General features: G+C 37.7%; 1 protein-coding gene across 1 annotated transcript in view; it reads right to left on the minus strand.

Moving 5' to 3' along the window:
- Positions 1–5,022: 5,022 nt before the first annotated feature.
- Positions 5,023–19,626, minus strand: part of CAMK4 (calcium/calmodulin dependent protein kinase IV) — a 224,858-nt gene continuing 210,254 nt past the window's right edge. Inside the window, exons 8-11 of the mRNA XM_004420320.3 lie at positions 18,181–18,256; positions 13,591–13,717; positions 10,930–11,082; positions 5,023–9,861 (exon numbers count right to left, since the gene is read on the minus strand). Of these exons, the coding sequence (XP_004420377.2) occupies positions 9,421–9,861; positions 10,930–11,082; positions 13,591–13,717; positions 18,181–18,256 (797 nt within the window). The 3' untranslated portion in view covers positions 5,023–9,420. The remainder of the gene's footprint in view (positions 9,862–10,929; positions 11,083–13,590; positions 13,718–18,180; positions 18,257–19,626) is intronic.

The following is a 19,626-nucleotide window of genomic DNA, read 5'->3' on the forward strand; positions in this document are numbered from 1 at the left end:
TTTTCTGTACCCTCACAGTATCTCTACCTCTTAGCTTCTCTTCCATCACTCAAATGATAGTCAACTTTTGTCCCTTCTTTCATTTCATTTGCTCTAAAGAATAAAGCAGCCATTCACTAATCACAGACATTATATGACACAAGCAAAATAGCAAGACAACTAAAAGTATATTTACTGTAATCTGATCCTAATTAAGTATTTTTTAAAAATAAGTTTCTTGAAGATGGATGTAAAATACTGCCATCAATAAGTGATACAAAAAGGAATTTACAGAAGGGTGTATAAAGTAGTGATGAAGAAGAAAGGATTTAACAGGACCAGCTTGATGTTTGGGGAAAGCAGTTCTGAAAATTTTAAATTTTGTTGTGTGAGAGTTAGCTTTATTGTACAGGTTATCTTTTGAAGTCTAAACTTTCAGGTATTGTATCTCAAACGCTGAGGGGATTGCCCTGTCAGGTCAGATCATTTAAAGGGTTAAAATAACCATGACAGAAGTAACCTTGACGTGGGCCTCCACTGGCAAAGCTTTAGCAAGTAGTTGGGTGATTTTCTAGAGTCACAGGCAGTGATTCAGATATCGGAGTTTTGCAAAACTTACTCAGATAATCACTATCATCTCATTTACTCTGCTTTGTCAGTGGAGACCTAGCCAAGGCAGTTTTTGCTTTTAGTGACTGAGGCTTTGCTTCAACAGGTGACTTACAAAAATGTCTTTGATATATTGGGTGATTTTTATTCTGCTTAGGGATGCACCAAATTAGCCAAATATATAGGAGATCACAAAGGGCTAGAAGCTCTGAGGAAATGCTGCACACATATCTACCCAGAATAAGAAAGGACCGAAGAGGTCTGTCTAATTCAACTCCGCATAAAATCTGAGACTCTTCTGTAGACTTAACAACACTTCCCTGTAGATTTCAGCCTTTCACACCCAATATTGTTCCTTCACCATTTTGCCTTGTATTTCGCCACTCTGTAGATGCTCTGTAGATTTCTCAGCCAGACCTGCCCCCTTCTTCCTCCCTACTTTCCAAGATTCTCCCCATCCTTCAAATCCAGCCTGTGTTCCCATGGAGATTTCCTTGATCATTCCAGGCAGAAGGGAGCTTTTCCTTCTTTCCATCCCTCGAGGGTTTACTGCTGGCCCAGATTTAGCGCAGGCTGTAAATGTACACTTGTTTTCTCTCTCCAACTACACAGCTCACTCCTAGAGGAGTTTAATTTGTCTCTGACTCCCTCATTGTACATAATTGCTTCTCAGTGAAACTCTACTGAGAAAATGGGTTCCTGGGATGGGCTACTCCTGGGAAGCTTCAAAATTAGCAAATTAGTTCCTTAAAGTGTGCTTGCAGTGTAGGCCTAATTTCCCCTAAACTACACTGTTTAATTTATGGTTCTGAGAGGAAAATTAGCTATTGACTTTGGTCTATTCATTTGTAAGGGAAGCAGGTGACCCAGATATTGAGAAATATGTAGAAATGTTAATTTAAGTCCATTAACAACTGCTTTCAGACTGAGCAATCAAGAAAAATGGGCAGGTGGGAACATGGAATCCCAATTTACATTTTTTCTTTTCCCTCTCCCATTCCAGTAAAGTCTGCCTCCTACACACATCAACCCTGAGGAGCTGGCAGACGATTCATCTCTTTTTTTCCTGAGTTCTACAGTGTATCCCAGTCGCTACATATTGATTGCTGCAAAAGTTTAAAGAAAACAGTATATTATTTAATTAGAGTCATCATATAATTTTAGGTATTCCTAAAAAGCTGATAATAGATTTTCTACTCAATATCTCATTTGTAACCTTTTGCCTACAGATGTTCAAAGTCAAATACCAAGGTCACGCATGCCTACATTTCTCCATATCTGGGTCACCTGCTTCCCTTAAGGCAGATACTGTGGAATGAATAATTTCTCTGTGACAGAAATAGACTAAAAGAAGGGGCCTTCCTGGATTTCTAGATATATAAAAAAAGTAAAGGAAAGCATTTACTCAATTCCCTCTCTTTTCGAAGAAATGAAATACATAACACTCAGAAAAAAGAATTGGCTGTTTGCTTGTTCCCTGAGCTATTAATGAGCAAGTCATTGTCAAAGAATGCCACGTAATAAAGCACATTATTTCCTAAAAATGATTAAATGAAAATCCAATTGATATAAATTATTTGAGAATACTCTGAAGGATTCAGAACCAGAGGGCTCTCTTATTTCTTAGCTTACTAAGTAACAGCTGCAGATTGACTTAAATGTGCGTAAATTGCCAGTGTCAAATGTCATTCCCATGATTTTAAATACAAGGATCAAATTTCTAAAACATGCTCAAAGTGCTAGAAATCTTTTTAATTCTTCTCTCTTAACCAAGTCAATTCATACTCTACATTTCTTTTTTCAGGAAATGATGCAATTTTGATTTTTAGTTCTATAGGGAAATTTTACTGTTAGGTTGTACTTTCAGCACAGTTACTGTTGTGAGACCATCTGCAACAGAAACAAAGTTCTCCTAACTTCCTAAGAAGCAAATGGGAGCAAGAACCTTAACCTAAGGAGAAGAAATCTGGAGTATGGGAATCTGTATTCCTAGATGTCACCAAAAAGGCATGGGGTGCCATGAAAAACCAGGGGCATCAATTTTTTTCTGTAGAGGACCAGATAAACATTTTAGGCTTTGCTGGGCCATAAGTCTCTGTTGAAACTACTCAACTCTTCCCTAGTAGCATGAAAGCAACCACAGACAATATATAAATAAATGAGCATGTTCGTGTTCTAACAAAACTTTATTAATAAAAACAGGCCTCTGGTGGACTTGGTCTGTGAACCATAGTTTGCCTGACTCCTGAAAACTGTTCTTTGGAGTTTTAAATTTATTTCCTTGAGTAATTATGTGGAAATTAGTTTTTAAAAAATGCACAGTTAAGTTTTATATGTATATCACAAAGACCGTCGATGAAAGAAATGATTGGCGTTCAAATAAGAAAGAGTATAAACATTAGCCCCTAACCTGTTTACTAATAATCCCTTTTGCCTGATACCCTTTGTTCACTGGGCATAAGGAATTACTTAAACCCATCTGCTGTTCTCCCTCAGTGAACTCACAGGAAATGTTAAAATTTCAAGGGAAGCATAGCAACATCTGTCAGACATGAAATGCAGCACTACTATTATGTTGTTTGGACCTAACTAGTTAATAAATGGACATGTTAGATCATTCTTTTGGCTTCAGTGGGGGGGACCATGAAAATATTACTAAGAGTGCACAAATAGAAACACTTTGGGAACTTCTGACGTAAGTAATAACCTTGACAATAAAAATGTAAACAAAATCATAACTCATACATATGTTATTTGTACTCTATGCTACTATGCATTAGCTGCAAAATAGGCTAAAAATAGGTCAGGTTAAAAGAGGCAGTTATGAGATGACAGTTTTCAATTTATAGTGATACTTACTCATATCCTTTACAATCCAGATTAACTACTTTACGTGTGTCAAGGAAAAGACAAAGAAAGGACAAGCCTAGTAAATTTTTATCATCCACAACTAATTGTCAGAATGAGAGCACTTAGGGAAAACAACAGCTTTCAAAAATTCTACTGTGAAGCCTATTGTTTTTGACTAGCTCAAAATAACCTTTCAAATGGAAAATAAAGATTATTATTTAATCTGACTGAAGATTAAATATCTGTCATTTTTAACACAATGAATCACAGCAAAGATTACGTGGATATAAATATTCCATGTCCATGGGTTTTCCTGGTCAATCTTCAAAATGTGCTGAAAACAGCTATTAAGAAGAACAGTGTGATTTTGAAGTCTTGGCATTGCTATTTAGAGTTTCAAACTAAATTCTGGGTCACCAAGGGGCCCACGTTTCTCCAGACAGTCTGGGATGCTCCTTCCAGGGTTTTAGAGAATCTCACAGTCCTAGAGGGTGGCCTGATGGCCAGAGGGATGGAAAAAAACATTGATTTGGGACAAGTGGTAGTAAACCAAGACTTTGGGAAGAGCAAATGATTGGTGGAATCCCATTTTCCATTACTGAGTGATGGCAATATACCAATATTCAAACAGTATCACTTTCAATCAGAGCATGGGAAGAGGTTTTCTTCCATTTGGCTCATCTGAGCTCAACCAAGTCAGATGCCTAGAGTCTTCTCTAGAGCAATGTCTGATTCCTGCAAAGGAGTCAGATGGTTCGCTCTCCTGGCAAGGCTTCCTTCTTGCCCTAGGTGGTCCTCTGGACCAGGTGACAGGGAAAAGGCTGAGTCTTGAAGGAAGTTAAAATCACGCAATCAAACCCTCTAGAGTACATCACAGATCATTTATGAAAATTGGAATTTTAAACAAGCAAACATCAATTAGTCAAGTTTGTTATTGCTCTCCAAGATAAGTATGTAAATAGTCAGGCTTTGTGAGCTGAGATTATATTATGTGATCTCAGGTGATATCCGAAAGGAGTAATAATGACAAAAACTGGTTCTTAATAGGTAGAATATGGAAAGAGGAAATGTTGAACTTGGTTACCATGGAAGGGTGGCTGATATCTCTCCAGTGGCCTTTTAAATTTTTTTTCCTATTTAGAGTCAGAAACTCACCCTGAGTTGTGCCAGGTGAAGAAAAAGATTTCGGGGAAAAAAATTATAGAAAATTATTGAGTACATTTTTGCTTATCATGTGGTTATGAATATTATAATACCAATATTGAGATTACATGTGCATAAATGTTTAAAAAAGCACTGAAGACACACACAGAGTTTAACCATCAAGCAGTATTTAACCAGTAAATGCTCAAATGCTATCAACAACCCTGATCAGGAACATATCAGTGATGAACATTAAGGAAATTGGAATATGACCTAATAGGCGGTAATTACAAGAATATTACAAGTCCTATTAGGTAGGTAAATGTCTGGAAACTTTGCACATCTAACATGAATACTCTGCAATGACAAGTAAATTACATAATGGCATTGTAATTATGTAATCGACTCTGCTCAGTATATTTATCTCTCTTATATGTGTAGTCAACCTTCATCAAGAAAAACCTGATTCACTTTGTTGACTTTTTTTTTTTTTTTTTTACATTTACTTTGCAAGAACAATCCTAAAGCAGAATAAATGATTTACTGATTTTATCCTTTGCCTTTTCTGGCATTTACTTTTTTTTTCCAATTTGAAATGCAACCAGATGCTTCTGTGAAATAAGAACTGAAATATGAAACAAAATGGTTCTCTCTCAATCTTCAGTCTGTAGGCAACCCACCAGCAGTTACTTTGCGTGTGAAACTGGAAATAGAAATTGCTAAACATTCTAAATTACAAAATATATTTAAAATACTATGTAATTGAGGTCACAGTAAAAGGCAAACCGTTCCTTTCTTTTTAAGTCTGCCACTAAAAATGGCTATAGAACCTTAAGGATATTCTAAAATAGCAGTATATAAGAAAATTCCAAAAGTCTTTTGAATCCATGTATAATGGCAGTGTTGATTAAACTCTTCTAAGGAAATCTAAAAAATGCCAGTCAATGGTTTTATTCTCATTTTGGGGTAACTGGGATGATATCATCATCCTCATCATACAATCTTCTTCATGCAAAATTTGGTATGTTTCAGTAGATTTCTAGAAGGAAATATTGCTCGCAACACAAAGATGGTGTCCAGCTTAATCCAAGCCTACAAAATCCTATTAAGATTCTGTGTGCAATCCTTGAATGGGTACACATGGTTCGCCCACGGTAGATTTTGGTATGCAAGAATGCTATTAGCTTCATGGCAGTACTCAGGAGACTCTAACCTGTAGTCAAGATTCAAGGGCCCAGAGAAGAATGAGAGGGATGAGAGGGACTATGGCCAACAGACAATTAGCAGTGCCCAGGAAAGTGTTATTCTCTAAAAGTCAAGTTGGGAAACACTCCTCCTCTGAAGCACATGAATAAGTAAAGTGGCCAATAGAGTTTTTACTTATTGCAGCCTATGACATTTCTGAAACATTTCTTTTTGGCCTCCTACTCATCAGTGTGGAAAACTGAGGCAGCTCAAATCTTAGCATAGAAATTCATGTGTCATTTTGCTAAAAAGTACTCTAGACCAGTGCTGTTCCAATACGATAGCCGCTAGTCACGTGTGGCTCTTGAGCACTTGATGTACTAAAGGTGTAACATTCACTCCTGATTTTGAAAACTTAGTATAAAAATAAATTCAAAACATCTCATTAATTTTTCATATTATTAGATATTAGAATAATAGTTTGGATATATTGGATTAAAATGAATAGTTAATTTCACCTGTTTTTGTGGATTTATTTTTTAACGTGTCTAAGAGAAAATTTAAAATTACATACGTGGCTTGCATCATGTTTATATTAGACAGCACTTGTTCTAGACAATAACTTCTACAACCATATTGTTCTAATTTCTATCTTAATTATGTATTCATGAGACAAACGAGTTCTTAAAGCTTGAGAAAAATCACTGGGATTCCAATTAGACTTTCTAAATGAAGGAAATAATTCAAGATTATCCTTCTTTGTGGTAAAATAGTCTAGTTTATGCTATATATCTGAACTTATCTGAAAATAAAAATCAATAATGTAATATAATAAATGTCAGCTCTAAAACGCAAAACATAATTTATTGTTCTTTGCTGAAATTCCCTTAATTCTTTTGCTCTGACTATATTGTCAATTAGCGGTGACATTATAAAGTAGTTTGTCAAATTAAGGCTTTATCTGCAATACTCTACCACTATTTAGCTAAGTAATCTTTGAGATAGATAATACATCCCATTTTGGCAAACAATATGTTTCCTCTTTTTTCCAAAATGTTAACCTAGTTGTCCTAAATTAGGTTGTATTTCTATGAAACCAAAGATTGAATCTTTTGACTGAAAAGACTAATTTTTGTGAAAGTTTGTCTTGACTTGTTTTCCACTGAAATGACTGACTTAGTCACTATTTAGGCATTATCGGGACTTAATCTTTAACAAACAAGTCAAAATTTAAAACTCCCATTGATTTTTAGAGAGTGCCATTTACAAGTTAAAAAAATAGAATTCCCTCAAACCCTTGAGTACTCATCAAGGAATAGGCATATGTACTCGTGTAAATGGGGACATTCTAAAGCACACGTTGGCTCTGGCATTTGCACTGCTGTTCCTATAGTCCACAGGGCCAACCAGTGCAGTCAGCCCTGAGTGTTGCAATGATGGAACAAATGCCCTTGGGTCAATAGGGGAGTGGGCTGGGAGGGACCATATGTTCTGATCTTCCAACTAATTGCTACTATCTAGTAAGACTCCTTTACCTCTCTTTCTCCCTTTTCCCTTTATAAATGGAACAATGTAAGAGACACTTACTGTGTATACCTGTAGTGTCTCATTGGGAAGAGTACACTAGACAATTGATCTTTTTAAATGGAAATCTGAAATCTGAAATGGAAATCTTAATGCTTAGTGAAGAAGGCATTCTTAAAAGTTAAAAATAGTGAGCCCTTTATAAAAGCTAAAATGGGAATTCTGAGAGAGAATAGAGGAAGAAGGAAGAAAACAGGGAAGAGGAAGGTAAGTACTCTCCAGTGGTAAATAAAGAATAATCTTCCTCTGAGCCCACATGATGTGCCGTAAAGGGCCTTTTCCTCCATGTCGGTCACCTGTCAGGCCCCTCAACTATGGAAGATAAGAAGTCCTATCTTGTTTTCTTCTCATCAGAATAGTAGTAAAAAAAGATTTGTGCTTGGAAAGCAGAATGTCTGCCGAGGTCCAATAGCCCCCAGAAATCAGAGATTTAATTTCATTTTCCAATTTAATAGTTTTGAGGAAGAGCCAAAAGAATTTAAGATCTCTTTTTTTGATGAGGATTTTTATGTGATAGTCATTTTTATTGTCTATCATTTTGGTCTTTGAAAATAATCCTTTTGTAAAATTAAGGAAACCTACTGAAAACGTGATACATAACTAATTTGATAAAAATGTTCATTTCAATTCAACTAGAAATAAATCTCAGATACCTGGAATTAGTGTGATTTCTGTAAGGGAAAAGTGTTCATATGAAAATCAAAGAAAATATTTTGAAAAAAACCATGTAAAGTATTAGGTCTGATGTTACAGCTTTTCAAGAGTCTGATTTGAAATCAGTGTTTTTTCTTTGTTTCTTTTTGGTTTTGTTTTTAAAGTAAATACACATTTACGTTGTCCCAAATTTCTTGACATGGAAATTTTCAAAACTACATTGTATAATGCATTTCCATTCCAAGTATGAGAAAAAAATATACTAGCTTTTCAGAAATATCTTTACTTGATAAGCAGTATATCTAGATAACAATCAGTTGAAGGAAAAAAGGACTTTTATAAACCAAAATGTTTCCTTACTTTAGTAAAGTCAATAATGAATGATTTTATAATGGAATATTATTCCCACTCTATTCAGACATTTTGGCATCTGCCTGTAGGTTAGATTTTTCTAAATATTTGAAACTCGGTAATTATAGAGTTTATCTATAAAAATGTTCCTATCGTTAAAGCTGTACAAACTCATGAAAAAAATTCAATTTTATCTGTAAAATGACAAGGAGTCAATCTTTGTTGGTCTAAGTCCCAGACTTATCTCTTTTCCTTCCCTAAATTTCTTTATTCTACCCTGAGTGTAGGCAATCAGAAGGACATCTTATTAGAGAGCAGGTGAAGGGAAGAATAAATTCCTCAGTGTGAATTTGTAAAATACTTTCTCCAGGATTGTAAAATGGCAGAATTTTGTGATAGAACATTTTTGGTTATTAGTAATATGATGCATATAAATAAGGAGAAAATAAAAAAGCATTTTCCACAGAAGCTTTAGGGGCATATGGTTTCATGGCTCTTAAAAAGTATGCTTCAATTTCTTACAATTTTTAAGTGGAATTTTTTTTTTTTGCACACACCATACAACTATAACCTATAACCATCTCTTTGTAAATAGTTTGAACACATGAATGAAAATTAAAATGTTGTGCATGTCATGGGAACATGTCTTATACCACTACCTACTATTAGCTGAACAATAGTCCAAAGGAATTACTGCCTTGTGAAGAAATCCAAAGGATGTACGATGGCTAGGTTTTCAAAGCAAAAACAATTTGTTACCATTTACTTCAAATGTGTACTACTGGTCCCTGAAGATGTATGTTTTTAAATGTTATGTTTACTTGCAATTTCAAATTTAACCCATCGGTATTAGGTATCCATTACATACCATGAAAGACACTATTTTTTCATAAATCAGTCACATGCATTGAAGTTAGAATTACCAACTGATAGATATGTATTTTTTTTTTTTGCACCTCAAAAACAGCATCACTATAGTGCATATCATGCTTCCATACCTTCCTTGCTGAAGGACAAAATGCACAAAATGCCAGGATTTGGTTTCCAGATTGGAAGGAAGCCAATTTAGTACTCTGGCAGGATCACATCATTCTGCTGAGCTCCAAATCCCAGAGCAGGGTTTTCTTGCCCTTCTCTGGGGGCTGCTGCTTCCTCCATTGTCTTCAGCATCTCCTCCACTAGGCCCTCCTCTATTTCTGAGTCAGCCACCTTTATCCCATCCTCTAGTGCCTCGGACACCATCTTGGTGGCCTTGGCAGCATGTATATCAGCATCTTTAACTTCCTCTATGGCCTGCACCTTCATCAGCTCAGCCTCTGCCCCCTCAACTGCCATTTGGGCCCTATCTCCTTGAATTTTCTCTCCTTCTGGAATAGCTTTAACATATTCATTGCCATCTTGGATTGGAGATGGCTCTCGACTGGCCTTCTGGCTCTCCTGGACGCTGCCATGGCTGCTGCTGGCGCTTCCCAACCGGGAAGAGGCCACCACGGCCTTCACTGCTGCCTGATTGGAAACAGAAAAGGGTCAGATGTTACCTTCACTTAAAATCCTAAAGCAGAGCTCAATCTCAACTTTGCACTGAGGGAGTTTGTTTTATATGTTACTGTTCAGTCTTTCAAAGTATATTATTCCAAGATTGTTGAATGAAAACTTGTTTGGAGAATGAACAGCAAAATCTCTTTAATCTCAAAGTAGTGTATTTAATCATCTGGACAATTGAAAGCCTGAGTAAATGCATTTGCCCCATCTATTATGAGTTTTCAAAAATTTTAGACTGTGTTTCCCAATGTATTTGTTTCATGAAACACTAGTTCCATGGATGTTAATAGGTATTATGAGGATAAAGAGTTCCATGGTCTAATTTATTTGATAAATCCTGGGTTATGTCAAAATTATTTAATCTAGCATATTTCAAATTAATTTGACCAGGGAACACTTCAGGTTTATTTAGTCTGTATCAGCCTGTAAGCAATGGCTGAATAGAACACTATTTTTGACCCCCAGCCATCCTCTGAGATGCCCTGCATTTATAGCTAGCCCTAAACATGATTATGTAAGAGAAAAGCATCTAAACTCTATTCCATGTATATTCTAATAAAGAGATATTTTTGGTGGATAATTTTCTATATTATTTGAATTTTAAAAATTTTTACCAAGTATGGTAATTATTTATCAATATCACAAATTATAGTTTAAAAAAATTATTTCCCAATTTTCACATATTCAGAAAGAAGACAACTTTCTGAATAAATATCAGTTTTCTGAACAATGCTGTTCAAGTAGTTCAGACTGATTTTAAATGAGAAGCAATAATAATCTATTTTTTTGGTGAGTAAATCTCAACATACAACACATTTCCCTTTATTAACAGTTAATCTTATGAGAGGATAACAAAACTGTAAGTGGCTTTATATCAGTATTGTTGGGATTTCAAAGCAGGATTTTCCCTGTTACCACAGGAGATGAATAATAGTATTAGATGAAGAATGGTGGAATTCTCTCTGATAGTTCAAGACAAAAAAGAAATCTTTTTTTTTTTAATAAAACAAAACAAAACATATGCCATCTTACCTTAAGCTTGCGCCGGGCATTGAATTCTTGGAGCTTCTTTTGGGCAGTATCCATGTGCACAAAATTGGCTGCTTTACCTGTGACCCATGGGTGCTGGAGAGCTTGGAAGGTTGTCAGCCGTTTCTTAGGATCCAAAACAATTAATTTTCTGACCTGAAATAATAAAGAACCATAGACTACTTAGAGAGATTTTTATGATGATCTGGGCTTGCCCCTTAGCTTGTGAACTTCTAGGTCTTATTCTGTTTCCCTAGGAGTACCACTATATACACATTTTTAAAAAAGTTTTTAAGCCCTCAGAGGTCACTGTGGGTAAGAATGGCTTCAGGTAGGAGTAGCTGAGGGAATCTGAGAAGACAGTGGTGTGTGCCACCTTTGAGCCCAAACTGGCAGGTGGCTTTCCAATAGGGGTCAAAGAAACAGGTCCTGGCTTGCCTGTGGACTGGAAGTTCTTTGAAGGAGAACCAGCATCTAAATAATTCTAGGCTGCACTTTGCATCACTTAGAATTTAGAACTTAAAATACATCTTAATGGAGACGGAATCATTTGTGCATCCGTCATTCTTTCTGGGGGGATTAATGGCAAACAAAAGGGGTAGTATCATAGTCCTTATGATTATCCCATAATTCTACCATGAAGTTTCTAGTTCTTGCTAATCCCTCAAGGATACCTGAAAGAATAAGTCAAATGCTGGAGTGAAAGCCTATTTAAAATCTCTTAATTCTCCCAACAACCTACAGATAGGTACCAGTATCACCCCAGCTAAGAAAACCAAAATGTAGAGAGGCTAGGTAACAAGCCCAAGGTTACACCTCTAGGTTCTGAGAAAGGGGGCGCTTGAATCCAGGTGCGTTAGACTTTAAAAACACATGGTCTATTTCCTGATTCATTGTTTCATTCAAGAAACATTTGAGACTGTATTATATGCCCATATGGTACTAAGATCTGGGCACACATGCTTCATCCTCTCCTAGAGCTTACAATCTAATTAAGGGGGCAAAGAACAAGGTGGCAGAAGGAACAAACCAATTGTGGGAAGAAGGGACTGCCAAAGGGGGAGCAGATCAAGCCACTCAGAGGATGTCAAATGGCAGCTAGGGCCTGACGATGAGTTACGCACGCAAAGAGGGGTGTGTGTGTGTGTGTGTGTGTGTGTGTGTGTGTGATGATGGGGAGTAAAAAGGAGGAAGGAAGGAGGAAAGAAAGCAGAAGGAAGAGCAATGGCCCATATCCAGAGCTGCACTGATGAGGGTCTGATGAAAGTCTGGTGCACTGCAGCGAAGACAGATCAAAGGAGAGAGGTGTGAAATGAGTGGCACAGAAGAGGGTGACAGGCTCCAGACCAGGCAGTGTTGTATAGATCTCCTTATAGATTTTAGATTTTATCTTAAGAGCCTTAAAGCAGGAGAGTGACATGATGTGATTTATTTATAAGACCAATTCTCTGGATCCTGTGTGGAGAGTGTACTTGAGAAGGGCACGAGAAGAGACAGGGAGACCAGACAGGAGGTTGTGGCCGTGGTCCAGTGGGAGAGGAAGGGGGCTTGAATTGGGACAGTTGTGATGGAGGTGGCAAAAAGTGGATGGATTCAAGAGATGTTTGGGAGTGTAGGGCCTGACTTGAGGGAGGAGTTGGGATGACGTATCCACACATCAACGCACTGCCTTTCTTCCTGGTCACACTGGAAAATTCGTGGCCTATAGGGGATCTATTTCATGAAAGAACACAGATGGCAAAGAGGAAATGTTTGGAGGGAAAAGAGCATTGAGTAAAGGGTCTGGAAACCTGGATCATTAGTTCCTAACAATGTCTTTCTGCTGGGAAGCTGTGTGACCTTGGACAGTCATTTCACTTCTCTGGGCTTTAGTACACCCATCTTTAAAATGAAGGGAAGACTAGATGAATCCTAAGATCTCTTGAAGATTTAACCTTCTGTGCCTCAAAAGTCAGCTTTTAGTTATTTCTGTTTGGTTTTTCTTTAGAGGATTGATGGTTAATGTTTCAATCTCATGTTGGCATCCTCTTTGTTTTAGAAGAAGTGGGCCTTCTCCCCAGAGGGTATGTGTTTCCTGAATGCAAACAAACTTCAATACTAGCTTAAGTGAGAAGCCATGTAAAACAAACAGGAAAAACAAACAAAATGCTCTATTAGTACAGTGTAACTTGTTTATAATGCCAGTGATGCATGATGGGACTTTTGTTACTATCAGGATATTTTAATAAGTTTGAATGACATTTCAGGAAGCAGTGTTGTTTTATTCAAAGTATAACCAAATCTAGGTAATAGCAAGACAAGTTAAAACAGAAATCTTCTGTGTAAATTACATTTGCATTCACCCAACACAGCTATCTTCATAAGCAAGGCTCTCCATTGACAAGGTGGTAAAAACTCATTAATTAATACTGCAGTAATTTGTAATTTGTGATAATTCAGCTAGTGACAAGTCAAACATATCTATTTTTCATCATCTATAAGGAAAATGCATTAGTTTGCATTGTTTTATTAAAAATAAATTTACAATTATATTTCTTTACAATTATAAAGAAATAAGATATTAAGTGGGCCAAATTTAAAAAATGACACTGCCCATTAATTGGTTAAAAATGAGTGTGAGGGATTTCATTTCATCTTGTTTCACGTTATTTTGATCACACTTACCAAGTCCTTGGCATTTAGAGATACTTCATCCCACCAGGGGGAGATAAAGTAATATTCACAATTCAGAATTCTCCGGAACATGAACTGATCGCCTCTTTCGTCATAGAATGGTTCAAATCCACAAAGTCTAGAGGGACAAAAGATAGGGAATAAAATGTCTTTAAAAGCCTAAGAATATTCCATCAAATTTTTGCAGAAATTCAAGACTCCTTTTCCACAGCTCCTTGTTACAAATGCAGGTCTACTCAGCACAAGCACGTAATTGCCTTGTTACAATTCACTTTTCATTGTGTAAACACACAATCATGTCTTCAGGAATTAAGAATATTTACAAGCCCAATTTAGGATTTCTACAAAAAGTTATAACAATATTAATAATTACGACACAAAACAACAATGATAATAGCTAACATTATTATAGGTGCTACACTAATGACTTTCCATGGATTTTTTTTTCATCAGGAATTGAGAAGACAAACAGAGATTGATTAGAGTTCCAATTTATCACAAAGTGGAAGAGTTAGGATTTTGAGAATAAAGAGATTAAAAGGCAGAAGGAAAAGATTTTTCAGTCATTTTTTTTCAGCCCTTTTCACTGAATAGGAATTCAGTGAAATGTGTCAAGTATTATATTTCCATCCCAGTCCAGTTTGAATTTCAGAGTGAACAAAGATAGACGCGAAAACTAATGCCAGGGAATGGCCTGTTAAACCTTAATACAGTGAACAGATGCAGCCAACAGAGATGAGCAGCCCAGAGTTACCTCGACCTTGTATGTGACCCTCACTTTTGTACATTTAAAGACATTTCACCATGTGCACCTTCATTTCCACTACAGGGACAGCATAAAAATGAATGGGCAAAGTGGGAGAAAAGAAACAGAGAACCATCTCTAGCATCCTAAAAAGAGACAGGGAAAGAGAGTTGCCAGTCTGGGACCACCAAGCCCTCACTGTTTATAGATGGGTGGAGGCTCTGAAATCACTAGGGACCAAAAAGAACTTATAAAAAAAAGTCCCTGCCAGGGCACACGTTGCATTTGACAAAGAACGGGGGAAAAAGAATGAACAAGTTAAAAAACATTATCTCAAATTCTTCCTTCAAGCTGGCCAGGTTGGTGCAGAGCATGACACGTTCAAGTGCATCCTAATGTAGTGGATTTCTAGGAAGAAGCAGCTTCTCATGTCCTTTTGCTCAGGGAATGTCCCACTGGGAGAGTCTTTGTCTCTTTCAAATATTCTGGAGCCAGTCAGGAAAAGGCAAGGCTCTGGAGCGCTGAGGCCGGGTCAATACATCGTCCCTCTCTCTACAGCGGAGGTCCACACAGAGGATCCTGCTCCAGCATAAGGAGAGAAGGGAGCACATGTCCACAGCTTGACAAGGAGGCAGCTCCGCCTTACCTGGCCCTCCTGTGCCCTCCACAACACTAGAAAAATACAGCCTGTTATTGGTTAGTCGTGGAGAAATTGGCCAACTTTCCAGGCTTAGTTTAGGGAGTGTTTATGTTTCCCCCTCCAGAAATCCAGAGAGAAAAATGACAGTTCAGAAGGTACAGTACTCGAATGCCTTTCTTTCATCTCAACCATGTCAGCAAATTTGTGCATTGGTGACAGAGGTAAAAAGTTTGTCATGACAGCCTGAAATGCCAAAAATGGAAGAAATGTGACACAGAGCAACACACACACACACATACAGTGCAAAAACCCTTCAGAGATGGAAATATCTGAACGCTGACAGTGACAGTGTAGGAGGACATTAGGATTATACAGGCCTGGCGTGTGAATGTTTAATACAGCATAGCTCTAAGCCATTGCGCGGAACTGGAGTGTTGAAAGCTGAAGGAGAGAGTTTGAATCTCTGACGTTATCTGAGTTATCTGATTCTGATTCTGACCTGAGCACTGTAGCAGTAGCTTTTGTCTGTGGGGACAAAGGGTTTACGTATAAGGTAGAGGGACTGTGAGAAACAATAAAATAGCCTTCATTTCCAGTCTGCTGTCATCCTCGGAAATAACAGGGTCATAGCACAGGATAACCTGGTGGAACTTTTAATAATAATAAAGGAGATATATAGGTCCAACGGCACAATCCACTGGAGAAAATGTTCCAAACAACCTTGCCTGGTGGATTTCATCAATTATTAGTCAACTACAGATTAAATAAAAAGTCCTCAGGCTTAGGGGCTGAGAGAAGTTAGACCAGAACTAAAGGATGTTAGTTACTAAACAGCACTGTTATTTTCATTTTGGAAGCTCCCACTGCTTACTTTCAACAACACCTATTAATTAATGACCTTAAGTGAACTAGGGGAAAGGACCTTGACAAACTTTTTAAATTATTGTCAGGGCTCTAAGAAGATATTTCTCAAATTATCGTATTTTTTTTCTCTTCATTTTCCCTTGTCAGTTACCTTATGATATAGTTTTACTCATTCCATAGTTCAATTTTTCAGGGCGAATGTAACTTAATTTCCTACCTCCATCTCTCCAAGTTCTTGTACATCCTTAATGCTTCATCCCCTACCATCACATTTCAACATGAAATTGTAATTGGGTGGGCATATTTACATTTTAAGGGCAAATCCAAATCATTATTTACACCAACAATTACTACACAGTTCAGCTTTTCACTTACCATCACTAAGTATGATATGTAGCCTACATAATTCAAGACACAACATTCTTTTCTCAGTATAAAAGTGATCTCAAATACAAGCTGAAGAAATTCTATGACGTAGGCTTAGGAATTCATTGCAATGAATTAAGCACTTAGTGTGGCAAACAGAAATTTACCTAACTGTTTGCACTTTCATGAAAAAAAACCATGGTTCTCTACCTCTCCAAATTCTTCTTAAGCCTTAATACAATCTGGAAACACAGGGAAGTGAACACTGAACATGTCTTTTGACAGTACATACAGCAGATGGTTATTTTATGGATTGTTTGTTAACAAGGCAATCTTTTTGTCTTGGCTACTGACCAGTGTGTATACCCACGTGAACTTAGAGTTGACTAACATGCTTGGGGGTCCTACCCTAGTTACCCCCTTCCTAGCCCATGTTACCTAGACACTGTACTTTCTAAGATCACTATTAAATTAACAAAAACAAAAACAAAAAACCTCTTTCTGCTGTGGACTGAATTGTTTCCCCCCAAATTCACATGTTGAAGCCTTAACCCTTCCAATGTGATGGCATTTGGACATGGGGCCTTTGGGAAGTAATTAGGGTTAGATGAGGTCATGAGGGTGGGACCTCATGATGAGATTAGTGCCCTTATAAGAAGAGACCCCAAAGAGCTTGCTTCTTCTCTCTGCCATGTGAGGACACACTGCGAAGGCAGCTGTCTGCAAGCCAGGAAGCAAGCTCTCACCAGAACCGGACCTACTAGCACTTGATCTTGGACTTCCAGCCTCCAGAACTGTGAGAAATAACTTTCTGTTGTTTCAGCCACTCAGTCTGTGTTGTTTTGTTATGGTAGCCCAAGCAGACTAATACACTTTTTTTTTTTTCCAACTATTTTATTGGGGTCATAATGGTTTATAGCATTGTGTAATTTCAGGTGTACATTATTATTTATCAGCTTCTGTATAGATTGCATCATGCTCACCACCACTAGTCTAATTTTTATCCGTCACCATATATATGTGCCTCTTTACCACTTTCGCCCACCTTCCAACGCCTTCCCCTCTGGTAACCACTAATCTGTTCTCTTTATCCATGTGTGTGTTTATCTTTCACACCCTCCAAAATCTTTTTACAGATTTGAATATTACAGGTTCCAACAATTAACTCTGCAGTATCCTCCAAATGGCAACCAAATCTACTTGTTTTGAATTAAAATCTGGAACTCATTGATATCTTGCTTTCGTAGCTGTTCTACAGCATTCTTCCTCCCTCGACACTCTTGCATCGTTCTTGCCGATTTCCCTCGTATTCGTCTGCAATTCCATCATCTCTTTGGCAAATTTCCTGAAACTCCTTGTTTATTAGTAGTACAGGAGCTCAGGAATGGGGTTGGGAATACCAGAGAGTAAGAGATTTAGCCCATTTTTTTTTCCTACCAGAGAAAAGCTTTCTCTGAGTTTAGGATGTTAAATTCAAGGTTTTTGAGAACCTAACAGAGATGGGAAAGAAAATTGATAACCAAAATGCATTTCAAACATTCCTGTTAAGGAATGTACCAGTTTGGGATTGTGTAAGAGACTAAATAGCCATTTGCCCTTTAAAAAGATCTAATACTTTAATTATTTTGATGAGATGCAAATAAATAAAATAAGAGCAAGTTTAATAGGTAGATTGAGTTTTACATTCATCACTATCATCAAATAATGAATTGTTCCCCCAATCTGCTATATACTGCAGAGCAGAATGAGACACAGAAAAGCCCTGGACAGAAGTTCTGGCCCAAGAAAATTACGAAATAAAATGCAGTGCTCATTTTCAGAAAATTCTATCACTAACTACATTTAGTATGTCATAGAAAATCACAAAAATCAAAAAGTAATCTTGCTTTATATGAGGACTATGAGTGCCTACAAAATATTACAGCAGAGGCAACAGTCTGCATCCAGATTGCTTCTCCTCACTTACAGGATGTAGGTGATTATCCCTACAGACCACATGTCCACCTCAGGTCCATAGGCGCAGCCTCGAAGAATTTCAGGAGCTGCAGAAAGAGTGAAAATTGTGTTAAATTGGAGTTTAAATTCAACATTCACATTTTAATAATGGGAAAGAAATGAATTCATCAACAGAAACTTCAGAACGGTTTTATAACCAATCTTCTTCCCCCAAACCAAAGTATGAGGCTACAAATTCTTACGTCTATTTTAATGCAAGCGATTTTAGTCCCTTGCAAGTAGGGAGCTTAAAAATAAAGCTATTAACTTTAATATTCTACATTGGAACGTCACGATACTGCTCAAATCAGAGAGATCAAGCTATATCTCTGCTACAAAAGATCTCTTACTTCAAAGGGAGCTCCGCACATAGAAAAGAAAGAAATGAAAGTTTAGTATAGTAAGGGAAAAAAAGGCATAATTATGCTACCTTGAGATCTAGATCTGCTTGGAGCCAGGGACGCCCATGAGTGTGTCTGTTTGACAGTGTGCAGGGCAGGGGCCAGGGCAAAGGGTGGCAAGGATTGGGAAGTCTCTAGTGCTGGGAGGTTGGAACAGGAGCTAGGAGGGACCCAGGCACATGTCCCAGTATTGAGAACTACATGTAGGTCCCCAGAGAGCAGCTAGCTGTCTCCCCTCAGTATGGGATTATGCACTAAGAAAGGGGACTTCTCTGTGTACAATGAGGCTGCTCATAGTAGCTCTTCCCTCCACTGTGAAAACAGAAGGTATTCTCAGCCACGAAACAGCGCTATGGTATAGAATAGTGAGAGCTTCGTGTTTTTATTACCTCACAGCTGTGAAAATGGGTCCAGTAGTTTGCACCGAGGCTTGGAAGTGTTGTTTGTTTGCCTAACTAACAAAAGTAGAAAAGAAAAATTGAGAGCTCTTCCCTTTATGCAGAAATAGGGCTCAGGCCTGTAGCCCAGAGTGGCCTTTTTCTATTTTAAACAGAAGTGCTGTAGGTGTCAATAGGGTCCCCACGGAAGAAGCTGATTGATGATGCTGAGGGCTCCCTGAGGGAGGCCTTAAGGATGCGGGCACCACACTCCTCCTTCTGGCTGAGGGCAAGAGAACAAGTGAACTGGATCTCCTGTCCATGGAGGCTGGAAATGTCATATTCAGTGTAGATCATCTGGGTGAGCTCTGGAAGGGAGCTGTCCCCGTGGGACTCTGGATTAATTTACAGGAAGGAACACAGTGGATTTTCCACTGACGTCTTCCCATACTGTCCCCCTCTCCCCATCCTTTTCCAATCAGGATATTCTCTTCTCTGTAGGAGTTGTGTTACATAAAATATAGGAGATGAAGAGGCAGTACACTGAAATGAGAGTGTACATTATAGCACTCTAGGCAGCAATTCAGCAAGATGCACCCTTTAAGGAGCTGTATCTGGAGCCAAGAACTTTTTGTCATC

Source organism: Ceratotherium simum, chromosome 4 (genome assembly GCF_057802395.1).
Source record: "Ceratotherium simum simum isolate JZ-2026a chromosome 4, ASM5780239v1, whole genome shotgun sequence".
Classification (NCBI taxonomy): Eukaryota; Metazoa; Chordata; class Mammalia; order Perissodactyla; family Rhinocerotidae; genus Ceratotherium; species Ceratotherium simum.